This window comes from Choloepus didactylus, chromosome 16, assembly GCF_015220235.1.
Source record: "Choloepus didactylus isolate mChoDid1 chromosome 16, mChoDid1.pri, whole genome shotgun sequence".
NCBI lineage: Eukaryota > Metazoa > Chordata > Mammalia > Pilosa > Megalonychidae > Choloepus > Choloepus didactylus.
In genome coordinates, this window is record NC_051322.1 from 35,617,056 (window position 1) to 35,631,597 (window position 14,542).

General features: G+C 42.9%; 1 protein-coding gene across 3 annotated transcripts in view; it reads right to left on the reverse strand.

Annotated features, from left to right (window-relative positions):
- SETBP1 (SET binding protein 1) overlaps positions 1-14,542 on the reverse strand; it is a 368,501-nt gene that overhangs the window by 27,989 nt on the left and 325,970 nt on the right. For all 3 annotated transcript variants that reach the window (XM_037805704.1, XM_037805702.1, XM_037805703.1), the window contains exon 5: positions 2,258-2,428. In XM_037805704.1, the coding sequence (XP_037661632.1) occupies positions 2,258-2,428 (171 nt within the window). The remainder of the gene's footprint in view (positions 1-2,257; positions 2,429-14,542) is intronic.

A 14,542-nucleotide genomic window follows, 5' to 3' on the forward strand; every position in this document is an offset into this window, starting at 1 on the left:
TGACAAAAAATAAACAGCCCATTCCTGCATCCTGAAAGATGAGAATTTTGGCTCAGTACTGATTACCAGAAAGGCAGGTTTAAAAGTTTAGTATCCACCTGTTTTTACTGTTCCTTTGGCATATTTGTAAATTATTTACTGAGTGCAAGTAGAGGAGGGAAACCCGGATAAGCATGTGACCCCAAGAACACTTTTTCTCACACTGAAAGGAGAGTGCAGGGAAGGAAAATTGGGGACCACCTGTCTTTTGTCCCTTGGGAATATCTGCACTTGGCAAGCAGATGCAGAAACATAGAGGCAAATTTCTGAATACAGAAAGGAAGATTGATAATGCTTAACTGACAAGTCTGACCATAGCCTGAATATTTCACTGCAGCCAAATGATGTCCTCTCTGAGTTTTAGAAATGGCACCATGTTCCCCCTTTCAGGGCTCTGCCCTCTGCCTGGGATGCCCACCCACAAAGGCACTTTAGATCCATCTAGTCTCAGGGAAAGCTTCTCTGCTGTTGCCTGTGACTGCTCCTCCTCTGACCTCCTATCTTACTCATCATTGGTATTTCCTTGGCATTTCCACCAAAAACTGTCCAGTCTGCACCCAGCATGTGAAAGTCATGAAGGTTCGTTATCAAATGTGAGAGATGATCCCATTCCTTCAGAGCAGGATTTCTCAGACTGCTGGGGAGGACACCATTTCCAAGACATTTTAAGAGATGCTTTCAGAAAAATGGGTTTTGTGGTCAGATAAGACTGTGAAATTCTGCAGCTCCTCCTCCTAGAGCCTTTGCAATGCACATTGGTCAATAAAAGGCCCTGAAAATCCCTGCAGGAAGGAAGCAGGTGTAACACAGCATTCCCTACACTTACTTACCTATGGAAACATTTTTTTTTCCTCCACAAAACACCTATTAATCTTTTCGTGGGCTCACTTTGTGACGTATTATTCCAAATACTTCTTTTGGTTATTTCAAGTGGGCTCATTTCCTAATTACCAGTGATATCCATGAAAGAGGCATGTATGTGGGCAAGGCGTGCTCCCTGCTCAAAGCAACCTGCTGAATTAGAAGACGAGTTTGGACCAAATATCAAGGATGAGTCTCTTCTTGGGCTTCCAATCCTAATAATTACTTCTAAATACTGCCATATGCTTAACATTTCCCAAGGTGTTAATTCAACAAATGTTTATGGAATGTGCTACTATTCTGTGTGCCATGAAGATAAAAACAAACAAACAAACAAATGAACAAAAAAAACTTAAATCAGGGGTTCTGCCTTTGAGGTATGTACAATTTTGCTATGGGGGAGAAGTTAAACAGAAGGTATTTCTTAGTGTAGATGATGAACAGGTGGTTAATGTGTGGCAGAGATGCTGGAGATTATGTCAGTTCCGAGAGGAGCTGGGACTGGCTGGGCCTTGGGGAGCTGATGGATGGGCATAGGAATTGGATTCAGCTACCATCAAGGACCAGCATTAAGTCAAGTTCAAGAGCTGTCCTCCTGGTGGCAAGGATGAGGCTAGCAAAGTGGAATTGGTGTAGGGGCTACTGGGGGACAATGTTGGGAGGAGACGAGGAAGACGTGGAAGGTGCCAGACTGCAGAGGTCCTGGGATGTCTGAAGAAGGAGTTTATGTTTTATTGACTGCCAGCAAGGAGTATGATGTCTACTGAGGGACTGGTGAAATCATGGGGTAGAATGAATCAAGGTCTCAGGGAAACTGGGGATTACTGTCTCCCAACCCCAGGCAGCAAGGGAGTTATTGAAGTGTGGTAGTTGAGAACACGGGCTTTGGACCTGAGCTGGAATCCTGAAGTCTACAGTATTTCAGGGCAAGTATCTTAACTTTTAGCTTCCTCTTCTGAAAATGAGGTTACAAGTATTGATTTCACAGAGTTTTTTTTTTTTAGAAGCTATATGTGATAACATATATAAGGCCCTTTATGTACAGATTAGTAATTAGTAAGGCTTGGTAGAGAGTAACTAGTACTTTTATTATTTAGTTGCTAAACACTGGACTAGGATTAGAATATAGCATAAAGATTTAATGAAGGACCCTTGTCTCCAGGTTCCCAAGTGATCTTCCTCTCTCAGACTACCTCCCACCTTGAAAAGCCCAGTGTTGACATAGTTCCTGTGCTCTGTGTCCGTGAGCGGTTGGCGAAACAGAGAACTCTTACCTTCATGCAACAAAACATTCCCAGTGGGCCTTCTGCCCGCCCACCATTGCTGGAGTGAACCCAAAGCACGGGAAAGGGCTCACCTGTGTCTGATGTTGCTGCAGATGCAGCAAGGAGAGACAACACCGGGGTCGATGGAATTGCAACACTGTCAACTGCGGCTGGCTTCTTTCTGGTCATCATGGTGGATGCTGAGGCCTCGTTCTTACCATGCACTGCAGTCTGGTCTGCTTTTAAGTGGGGACTTGGCATCCCTAGAAAACGACAACCCAAAACCTCCCAGTTACTTTAAAGGAACAGGAACATAAACAACATAAAATGCAATGGGGTCTGAGGAGACAAATGATTTAACCTCCTTTTGGTATAACAAGAATGCAATTTTAGAATGTTTAAAGAAAAAATAATAGCGGCGTGACGGATTTGGGTTTTGTGGTTCAGGTTAGGAGGGACAACATTCCTGGTTGGCTGCTGGAGGTGGACAGATGGGCCTAAGGAAGTAGCATAATCCATCAGGCACACCTTTGCCTTCAGAAGATCAACTGGCCCTTCTTTGCAGAGGTTACACTGTGTGCACCCTGAAGGGCATACAGGGTGGAGGGGAAGTGGCTCCTCACGTGGTTCCCACCCTATGAAGCTTCTCATCTCATCCAGCTGGAGGGACGGGATTAAATGAGAAGGAAGAATTGGGCTACAGGATGTGATGGCTTCTGTGCTCTTCATCCTAAGTGCTTGGAGAATTCTAAGGATGTAGAGATTAGTATAGGAAGAAGGGAGGGAAAGTTTTGCAGAGCTCTGGCTTTGGCAACAGCAAGGATGAAGTCTGTCAGCTTCTCACCACATTGTCAATGGTGAGAAGACGATAAGCTAAGTCATGGACAGGAAATGAACACGATCCAGGCAGGAGAGCAGCACTGTGGGGACCAGTATGTTGTAACAGGTGCTAGGCCACCTGAGGGCTGATAGGGGGTATTTGGGTGCCTGATCATAAGCCTGGTCTTTGGGTGCCTGATCCTAAGTCATGTCTTTATGATGCTGAAAAGCCTGTGTAGCAAGGGCCTGGAAATTTACTACTTAACTGTTAGAGCTACTCTGGAACCTTGTTTCCTGGGCTTGAGTCCAGTTCTGCCATTATTTAACCTATCCAAGCTTTCAGTTTCCTTAACTCTAAATATGGGATGGTAACTGTTATCTCATAGCGATTGCTGTGAGCATCCAGTGAGTCAGTAAATGTGACGTGCTTAGACAAATAGTTGGCACACAGACCACGTTAAGTAAGTGGCCACCGTTATCGTTATTCCAGTTGTTACTACTCTCACTAATAAAATCTGCTGCTTCCTCAGGTTTAATTGCTCTCTTCTACTCACTTGACATAACCCAGGACAACTGGACACCCTTCAAAAAGTGACGCTCCTTCTAATGCAAGCATCTGTCAGGAGGCAGGGACATCTGAGTCCCTGTGCAACAACCCCCCTATTCCAGATTCTTCACCTATGGGCTACATACATGCCTTTGAGGGCTTACAAGAACAAAGCCCCACAGCAACAGCAACAAATTGGGGCTTTACTGCCGTAATTCTTGATTTTTTTTATTCCAACCAACATGAGTGATACAGCCCCCTCCCAGATGCTTTCTCACCACCACAGTCAGATCAGCTTCATTCAGGCTGCCCGACAATCCTGTGAAGCATCTAGAGTGGAGATTACTATTTTCTTGACTTTACAGATGAGGAGAATGCATTTCTGAGTGGCCAAGAGACAACTGACTTTGTTCATACAGCCCTTAACATCAGAGCTGGAAGTTTTCAAACAGTCAGATGCTAAACCCAGGGATATTCTTATTGGACCACATGGCTGTCCACGCCTGCAGTCTGCTGACCGGATGTGTCACTGGGGACACGGAGGTCTTGGTATCAGACCTGGGAAAGGTGACAAGCAACCAGCAAAGGCGATTATCCTGCTGACATCCTAATTTACCTTCTAATACCCTCCTCCTACCTTCCATCCCAATTTCTGAGACTCCAGCTTGAGATGCTGTGAACAGGACTCCAATTGTACTTTATTGTGTATTTTATATTTCATAGCATTGAATTCCATGACAGAAAACAAGATGCAAGGCCCAGCAATCAAGAAACCAGGAAATGCACCACAGTGTGTATAGGTACATTTGTTAAAAAAAAAAAAAAAAGGAATGCAGGTGTGCCAGCAACAGACTAGGTACAGGCATACAATAACACATAAAATGCATATGAAAACATCTGCAAGAACACACGTCTAGATAGCAATGGATATTCTGAGGAAGAAGAACTCAGGGGTGACTGCTGAGGAAGAGGGAGCTTCTACATTTTTACTTCCTCACTTTCCTTATTAATTTTTTTTAAAAGCCACAAACATTTACTAAACTTTTTTTACATTGAGAAAGTAAACACAGCTTGCAAAAAATCTAGATGTCTATCAGTGCATGGGCTTTGGGGCAGACTGATGGGCTTTCATGACTGGCTGCTAAAAACCCAATAATGGGAATAGCGGGCATGAGGCTGATGAAAACTCCCCATTTTGGTCCTCTGCACCCATTGCAACATGATTCCTATTAAATAGGTGCAGGCCTGCTTTCCAGAGCACTCCCCCGAAACCCTCAGCCGTCAGAGTTCTACTAGAGAAAAGCAACTTTGGAAAAATTCACTGATATGGCATCTTTGTACCTGTGGACCCAGGTTGGACAGATAGATCTTTGCTCAAATTATGACCTGCTGAGGGAATGACGGCCATAAACAGGAGTAGCAGGTGGGTATTTAACTCCCACCTGGGAACAAACTGAATTTAAGTTATTTTAGTTGTACCCATTTTCATGCAAATATTCACAATCCACTGAATCTCAGTCTACATGTTTCGCTAAAGTTGATCTGATCACACCTCTGTTAGGCATTCTTCAGCTACTCAAGTGTCTGTTACAGAATCTGTTAAAAGTAATAAATGACACTTTAAACACTCTATAATTCAGATTGTCATGATTCATCTCTCTTAGAAACCCTGGATGATTTAGGATTTTCTAGATTATAACACTGCTTGCTAGTTGCAAATCACTGAGTTTGAAAACAAATTAAAAAAAAAAAGTTCTGACTTTTTCTGAGACATTTTGGAGTTTTGAAAGGATTACGGAAACAGTCCCAGAAATAATGTACATCAGCAAGAATATTAGGTAGATTTTAATGGAACAACACTTGCAATCGAAAAACATCTGTCTGAAATGGGTGACTTCTTGGGAGAGAGCATAGGGCAGGCTGGCCATCGGAAGTCTTCATTTCCCTTCATTCCCAGTGGTGGTTGATGCTCCACGGAGAGGTACCCAATGGACCAGTGGAATATGGAACAGTTCAAAACCAGGTCCTCAGAAATGGCGGATGAGAGCAGCCAGGGACGTTTGCAAAGTCTCCTCCCAGCATGAGCCTGCCTGCCCTCTCCCCCATGGGAAGGCACATTTTGAGGCTGGAGGGTGATCAGAAAGAAGCCCAGGGTCAGCTACTGAATTGCCCCAGGGTGGCTTGGATCTGGGAAGGGATCATTGTCTTCAATCCAGAAAACAACTATAGGGAGAGCCCTTTGGATAGCTGTTTTTCGAAGACAAATTGCACTAAGGTTTGCATATTCAGAGGCCAGTAGGTTTTTAAAGGAGGAAAAAACAATGCTAACAACTTTGTGGCTCAACATCTGTTCATAATTAAAAGAGTGAGCCAGGAAGAAATTAAAAAAGAAAGTTAAACTTACATGAAAACATTCTGCTATAACCTCTTGACCTCTATTGAGAAATAAAAAAAAAAAACAGTCCTTGAAACCATGCTGCAGCCTATCAAGGGACAGTCACTCCTTTTTCAAAGGTAATTTCTCATAGACCACTTATCCCCTCAAACCTCTACCTGCACACCGTGTTTGCATTAGGGACTTGATTTATGGATTCCTATTCCTTCGATGCAGAAGCCGACTTCCTGTTGCCTTGGTTACTTGGAGCTCAGTTCAAGGTTAAACTACTCCCAAATCAAAATCGTGGCAGGCGGCGCATCTAGTGGCCGGGTTATTGACTGCCCCAGGACACGAAAAGGTCAGAGACCAAAGCACTGTTTACTGCTTTAAGGGTGAGTCAATAGCTTCAATATTTTGATTCTGTCTCTTCCGAAGTAGTAGTTGCTGCTCAATTACCTCTTCCCCAGGTTGTTCAAGGTCACAGGGGTCATGGAGGAAAAGCAGGATCTCTGGTGGCAGACTTTCCCAGGATCCCTTTAATGAGCTCTGTGACCTTGGATAATAAAAACCAGCCTTACCTTAGAATAATTTGTATGTTGCTTTGTGGTTCTGAAGCTAGTTATCTACTTTATCTCACTTGTCTCTAGGGGTAAAAAACAAGGCAAAGCAAAAAACCTTTCTGGGATGGCTACTATTTACTCCCCTTTTCTAGGTGAGAACATGGACGTTCAGAGAATTCATACAACTTATCTGAAATCACACGGCCGGTAAGAAGTTGTAAGATCTCAAGCCGCCAATTGCTGGTTACGTTCTCAGTTCACACAATTCCTTTAAAAGAAAAGGGGCTGCTGGAATCACCATGAAGGGATCATATAAAGTTCATTTTGTAGCACCCACTGCAGAGAGAAACATATCTGGCAGCTAGCATGTGATTAATATAGGCTTATTGGATGTTTTCATTCATTTTCTAATTTTAAGATTTGCAAATGCAGAATTTCTGGTTGACAAAGCCTAGGCTGGCAGAAGGGGAGAGGCTGACATCACCGGGGTGGGCAGTCCCTTTAGTCACCTCCCTGGCCGACCTTACACTGAAGGAGGCAGGGCTGGGCATGGAGTGGGAGGCACACCACATTGGGAGGTCAGTGGCTTTTAATCTTGCAAAGAGCTATTATGCATTATGCTATTTGGCCCTTACGGCATCTTTGTGGGTGACAAGCGGCAGATGGGGGAACCCCCAATTCACAAATAAAGAAACAGAGGCCCAGAGGATCCAGTGATTTGCCGGAGCTCACATGCCACATGTGCAGAGTAAGTGGGGCCTCTTGACTCCACTTGATGTTCTCTCCTTCCCCACAAAACACAGACTTTTAGGTACATCAGTAAATGACATTTTTCACAAGAAGAAACTGCTCCTGAAACCTTGAAGTTAATTCCTTTTCTAATATTCTGTTTGTATACTCAATTTCTTCCATTGCTTTTTTTTTTTCCAGTTTTGCAAATGAAATTCACTCATGGCAATAAGGAGGATATATGCTACAGAAGAAAGTGATTCAAGTAACAAATATCCTTAGGATTTGGGAAATAATAATTTTCTGTGTCAAAGTCAATAAAAATGTATTTTTGTTGCATTGTATTATTCATCTACTCAACAAAGATTTATTGAACATCCACCACACCAGGGATATGGCATTGGTCAAAACAGTTAAAGTCCCTGTTTTTTTGAGAATTACTTTCTAATAATCTCTGCACAACATAATGGTAGCTGTTACTCTTTACAAGAGCACTTAAAGATTCTTAAGTGCTTTTTTAACAATCAAAAGGCACAGCCTCTATGACTCATACGGTTATCTTTGAGTGACTTAGGAGGAAAAGACAAGCTCTTTAGGTGGATACAGCCCCATGGGCACAGCCTAGCAAGCAGAGGGCACCGCTGGGCAGATTAGAGAAAAGTGTGACTTCCTGTGTTTGCATGCATTCCTGTGGCTCATGGCTTAGTGAGGGGAGCACGGACTGGGTTTCAGCCCCGGTCTCCCCTCAAGCCCAGTGCCTGTGTCCAGCAAATGAGTTGCTCAATCAGATGAATTTTACTTCATTCTAGGACTCTGAGCAATGAAATTCAGGCAAGACCACTCTGCAGCACAGTACTATTCAGTTAGCCCATAACCAATCGACAATTATTTAATGAGTGCTGACTAGGAAAACTCAGAAGAAGTGACTTCTGTCTTTACAGAGATGGTTTAGAAGTGGATGTAGAGTAAGACAGAAACACAAAGCTGATAAACCAAACAAGAAAGGAAGCCAGATGAGCCCTCCACGAATTGGGAGGAAAGTGAGATCTCAGTGGGATCTGAGATGGTTTTGGGTTCTTCTATGTATGAATTCAACACTCAGGAGAACCTCTAAGTGCACACTCTAAGGTCCTAAAGCATAGACCCTCTCTGAATGGGGCCAGTCATGTCCGCAGGAAGACAGACACAGGTACAAAAATCCCAGTCATGAAACATGGGTAAAATTCAACATCTAGAAAGGGAGAAGGAGGGCCTGCTTAGTCTGGGAAATGTCAAGAGCAAAAGCAGAAATAGGCAGTCTTTGGATAAGTCATAAAAAATAAATACTGGGTGTCTGGAAAAACAGCTGGAAAAATTTAAACCCACATCTCTTCTTCAGGTAGATTAGTGCCTCCCTCCCAAGTGTTGCCTTATCATCCTGGCCTACTTCTGCTACAGGACTCTCTCTCCTTCTGTAATACCTGTTCAATTCTCTGCCATTTCCCCCAGGCAACTGTGAGATCCTAGAGGTCAGGAAACATGTGTCTCTTTCTTTTGGTTCCCCAAGATTTAGTCTGACACGTATCAGGTACACAAAAATGTTGGGTGAATGGATGGAGAGATAGAACACACACCTGTCCTTTTAGGTGGAAAACTGCCCTAACCACTTAAGCCCGTACTCTCTATTCTGTAACTTTTTTTTTAGTATGTAGAGTAGAGGGAAGTAGTGTATTCTCTGGAGTAAGACTGTCTGCTTTACTAGCTGGTTGATTTTAGGGAAGTTACATTAACTTTTTGTGCCTAAGCTTTTTTTTAACTCTTTATTTTGAAATACTTTCAAACTTACTGGACAGTTGTAAAAATAATGCAGAGACAAAAGGGCAGTACCTGTTCTCTGGAAAATATAACAAAGGTATTTCAAAGGTATGCACAAGGGAAGAAACAATGCATACATGCAATTAAAACCAATTTAGTAATACAATGCACCACATACCCTCTTGTTACAACCTTGGCCATCAGGTTAAGACTTTACTGTTGCAATGTACATAAAACATACATTTAGGCCATTACTGAATAGAAAGGAACTTCAACAAAGTAAAATCAGGACCGTTTAGAGTTGGAAGGGACCCTGGTCTAATCTTTCCTGGACATTGGGACCCCAGAAAGGGGATGTGATTTGCCTCGCTTAGTATCACAGAGAGAGAGAGAGAGAGAGAGAGAGAGAGAGAGAGAGAGAGAGAGAGGAAGGGCTGTGACTCAGACTCTGGCCACACCCCTGACCACTGCCAGTCAGCAGGTTGGCTTTGGGCTGCAGGAGTTTATATTCTATTATTTTATGGAACCAGTCTTCTTGCCTTCCTGGTACATGCTGCTAGTCTACACTCACAGGGTGGCTTAGAAACAAATCAAAGCAGAAAATGGCAGGTGTGATCCAAGCTTTAGGATCATTGCCTCAGGAAGAGTCTTTCCTAAGTTATTTCTAATGTAAAGGGCTTAGTAGTCAGTGTCAGTTAACATAAGCATCTTTTGTAGTGTCTTCTTTTTACCTCTGGAGCACACAGTGGCATTGCACATCTGCATGGCAAGGCAGATCGAGATGCTAACTGGGTTACCTTATTTGCATACTGATTACTGATCATTTAGAAGCTGCATTGAGAAAAGAGCTTGAAATCAGTAGCTTGAATGTGTATGTATACATAAATACATACATTGTTGGGGATTGGATCATATCCCTACAAAAGGCATGTTCAGGTCGGTCCGTGGGTGTGAACCCATTGATTAAATAGGACCTTTGAAGATGTTATTAGTTAACTTGTGCCCAAACTGAAGTCCTCATAAGCAACAGAAATTGGACATGGAAAGAGAGGCCACAGGCAGCAGCCAAAAGCTGGAAGTCAACAGAATGCAGAAAAGAAAGGAGACGATGTTGCCATGTGCACTGCCGTAAGACAGAAAAGCCAAGGAACCCAAAAGGTTGTCGGCAGCCAGAAGATACTGACCCCTAGAGGAAGTGAGCCTTCTAGCCTCTGAAACCAGGAGCCAAGAAATTCCCATTATTAAGCCAACCCATTGTGTGGTACTTATTTTAGCAGCTAGGAAACTAAAACATGTATATAGATAAATGAATGTTTACTGGTTTGTGAAAGATCAAATATGTACTCATTTCTCATGTACACATCTGTAAATGTCTGACAGTATGTGCATGTTGAAATTACAAATGTGTTACAGAATCTAATTATTCTTCTAGGTGCTAGATCTGTATATCTGGCTAGAGAAATCAATTTAGCACATATTCCCCTGTTAAACAGTCATCTCTATGCATAGGAAGGTTCCATTGTTTCAGTAGCTTTATTGGGTGTCTTTTCTTCAAGCTACCTACTTGTCCCATTATTTAATTTCATCCTATAGAAAGCAAACACATTGTGATTGTGTGTGGGCACACAAATATAGATATACAACATGTGCTAGGAAAGCTCTACTCTTTGCAATAGAAGAGAGAAAAAAAAAATTCACAGAAACTCAGACCCATCATTAGCTAGATCTCCTAATCTTTATCTCTAGTAGTTCAGTCAGACGAGCTAATACCATGATGATGGCTTTGAAATCTCTTAGGAATTGGACAAGGAGAAGTGATAGTGATGAACTCTCAGCTAATAAACACAAAGTGCTTATTTCGGCAGAATGATCAATTTCTAGATGTCCTGAGGCTTGTCTGATACAGTTGATTTACTCATCCCCGCTTACCTCACTAATAAAGCCAAAGTCCACAATCAGATTACAGAGGTGCCTGGGATTTCTTAAAGAGGCAGGAGAAAAACCAGGGGAGCATTTGTCATCTTTCTCTGAGCATTTCCCCCCCCTCCCCAACCGCCCCCACCCAGTCCTTGGAACCCAGCTGCCTTCCTCGGCTGATACTCACCACGCCATAGACTTTGGGCTAGTACAGTAATACAGGCAATTAATTTGTTATCTTGTTAGTGGAAATTTAATGCAATGATCTAAAAGAACTGTTACATATTGTGATAAACTTTAGTGCCTCCAGGCAGCTCCCCTCACATTGGGCTCATTTCACATCTCATCCATTATGTAAATGAGATTTGGAAATAGTTGGGTTTCACTAATGTAGCTCAACTCTGATGGATTGGAGAGTCAGTCCTACTGAAACTAATGAGGTTAAATGCATCTCAACATTTCTTTCTACTTGGAGGATTCTGCAAGCCCCTGTTCAAGAAATAGGATGCAGTGCATTTTTGTTTTTAAACCATCCTCTAAGGCAATTTCACACTTGCCAGACCCTAAAGTTGTCCAAAGTAAGTTTAGTTTTGTTGATGGCTGTGTTGATTTGTACCACTACCTGGTACACAAACAGCCAAATGGATAACATGTGATCACATCACAGCCAGACATTGATATCCAAGCACACTATTACTATGATTTAAGATAAAAAAAAATATTTTAATAGTTAATGGGTCTGAGGAGGTCTCTCAAGCATCCAGAGAAGAGTGGGGGGATATACCCAGAGAAGGACAATAGGGATGAAGAGCCCTTGTGGGGCTTGAGATCAGAGAAGGAGAGAGCCAATAGGGAGATTTGTATCTGGCAAAGAGACAACTGCGTTTGATTCAAAGTTTCCCAGGAAGCCAATCCAGTTACTGAAGGCCTGGTCTTGAGACGGGGATATGTAATCATGCTGCGGGCTTCCACATTCTAAATTTCATTTGGAAGGTCAAGAAATGGGAGCTTCAAAGACCAGAGGCAGGGTACCCTAAAACAGGAAGAAGCATTTCAGGAGAAGCAGCCTCAAACTATTCAGGGTCTTGGAGCCAGGGAGATGCGTATGAGAATCTAGTTAAGAATCAAAAATATCTGTGAAATTCTTCAGTCTTTATAAAATAAATAGGGTTTGAATGGAGGAAACTAAGAAAAGCAAAAATATGGAGACAAGCATTCTGTATTAGAATCAGAAACGAGGGCATTAGCCAGTAACTGGGAGGTACAGCACTACAGTGACGGATAAGGCCAAGGGCTTCGAGCCAGACAGTCCTTGGTCGAAACCCCAGCTCTGCCACTTGGGCAAGATACTTAACCTCCAAAGTTTCAGCTTCTTTATTTAAAAAAAAAATGTTAATAAACCCCCAACTCAGAAGCTCTCACAGGGATTAAGTGAGATAACGCCACATCAATGCACGAGGGCCAGCCAGAGGGAACGTGTTCAGGACAGGTTGGCCAGGAGCAAGTAAAAGGGAACTTCAGGTATTTAAAAGATTTAGGATGGAGTTTAGAAGATGCCTGACTGAAAGGCTGGCAGTGCGGAGAAGAGGCTGCCAGCTAAGTAACTGCTTCATCTCCACCATCCCAGCTGCCTGCCAGCTCTGAGAAAGCTGGGGTCCCAGGAAGCAAAGTTTTGTCAATCCCTAAATATTCAACTCGATACCACATTCCTAATAAATTGTTAGTGCTTGACAGTAATGAGGCAGCTCTGTTCATGGGTTAATTTATTCAGCCAAAATTTCAGTGCCTACTGTGAACACAACAACTCCAGGTCCTCTGGGGCCCCCTTAAAGTATAAGAAAAAGTCCAGACTTGGGTAGCCAGATATCTAGTTGAATAAACAAGACTCAGGGAACAAGAAATTTAAATAAAAATAACAATCTCCCCTGAGGTGCAAAGACCACCCATATACTTTCCATTGCACCTGGGACCATGCTGGAGATTGACTGGGGCGATTTTAACTAGCATGTATTCTAGAACAACGGTTCAAAACAGAGTTTAGATATTCTTTAACTCAGATACGAACATAAATAATTGACCTGCATGACTAAGGAATCAGGATTTATGGTAATATAGATGCTATATTTACATTATTACAAACATATAGCAAAAGCACAAGGTAACCGGGATGATCATTTTTATGGAAAAGCAGCAAGTCTAAGTAGTTAAAAAGTGTGAGTGCTGAGCCCACACTCCCTGAATTAGAATCATAGCTGTAAAGCCACGGGTTGCCTGAGCTTGAGCAGGTGATTTGACGTCGTGTGCTTTGGTTTTCTCACGAGTAATGGGGTCAACAGTGCCTACCTCTCAGGCTTAAAACTGAGGATCAGAGAACACATAGATAAACTCTACCCAAAGTCTCGGAGGCAACATGCAAGTACTGATGGCACTACTCTGTGGTGGACACTGGGGTGGGGACAGGAGCCAGGACGACCCAGGGGACTGAGTCAGGGGTGGGGCCTCCGCAAGGAGCTGACATTTTATCTGGGTCTTGTGTTGTGCAGTTTGGAAGCACTGGTGGAAAAGGGGACCAAGGGGATTCCAGGGAAAAAGAATAGCAGGCCTCATAGCAGGCATGAGGAATGTTGGTGTGTTTGCGGGAGGCACAAAATCTGGTGTGGCTAGAATATAGGATTCTAGGGTGGGTGGGTGAAGTATCACAGAAAACAACCCCTGGGTAATGGGGAATCATGAAGGATTTCCATGGAGATACACAAACACCCAGCCACAGAAAAGAGGCAGCTTGCGCTCTATGTGTACAACGTAGAGGAGAAGAGACTAAAGCTTCTCCCTATGGGTTTCTGGGAAGATAGACATCAGATGAGGCACTGCTTTTGAATCAAAGATAGAAATTGAGCCTTTGATACTGAATGGTTAGCCAGGGTGTCCTACTGCATGCATACATTCCTACTTCCCTTTCCTCCCTTTCATTTTCCCTTCCTCAACCTTTACTGGGCAAATTCTGCATAATAAGTTCCCTTCTAGACACTGGGGGGGAAACAATGATAAGGAAGTTATGGCTCCTGCCCTGAGGACAGCTAAAGCCAGGTTCAAGTCATGTTCTCATAAATCAGATCTTATTTTGTTCATTAGGACAGTGTACTCTTTAGAGGAGACTTGAGGTGAGGGCTTTTAGAAAGGCATAATATGTTTTCAGGAAGATCTGTCACCATCTCATGTATGATTCTGAAAGTGGGTTTTTATAATTTGCACTGGGATTTTCAATTTTTTTTCCTGTCTCTATGGCTGGTAGTTGATACAGTTTTCAAGGATTTCATTCCCAAAACAAAATCTCCTTTTGATGTTCAATCTCAGATTATTAAGAGAAACTCTGAACACAGGAAAGAAATTGGGAGGTTTGGGGAGAGAAGAGGAAATGGCTGCACAATGACTGTGAGTAGACATTGGTACGAGAGCAGAGACTTGCAGATATCAGGAGAACAGAGGAGGGGAGGCAAAGCTGTGAAGACCATGCTGGGGAATTACTATTACTGTCAATTCCTAGAAAATCAGGTGCATTACACCTTTAAACCACGGCATCCTAAGAATGGGTTAAAAAAGTAGTGCAGATAGTTATTGGTTGACCAACCCCAAA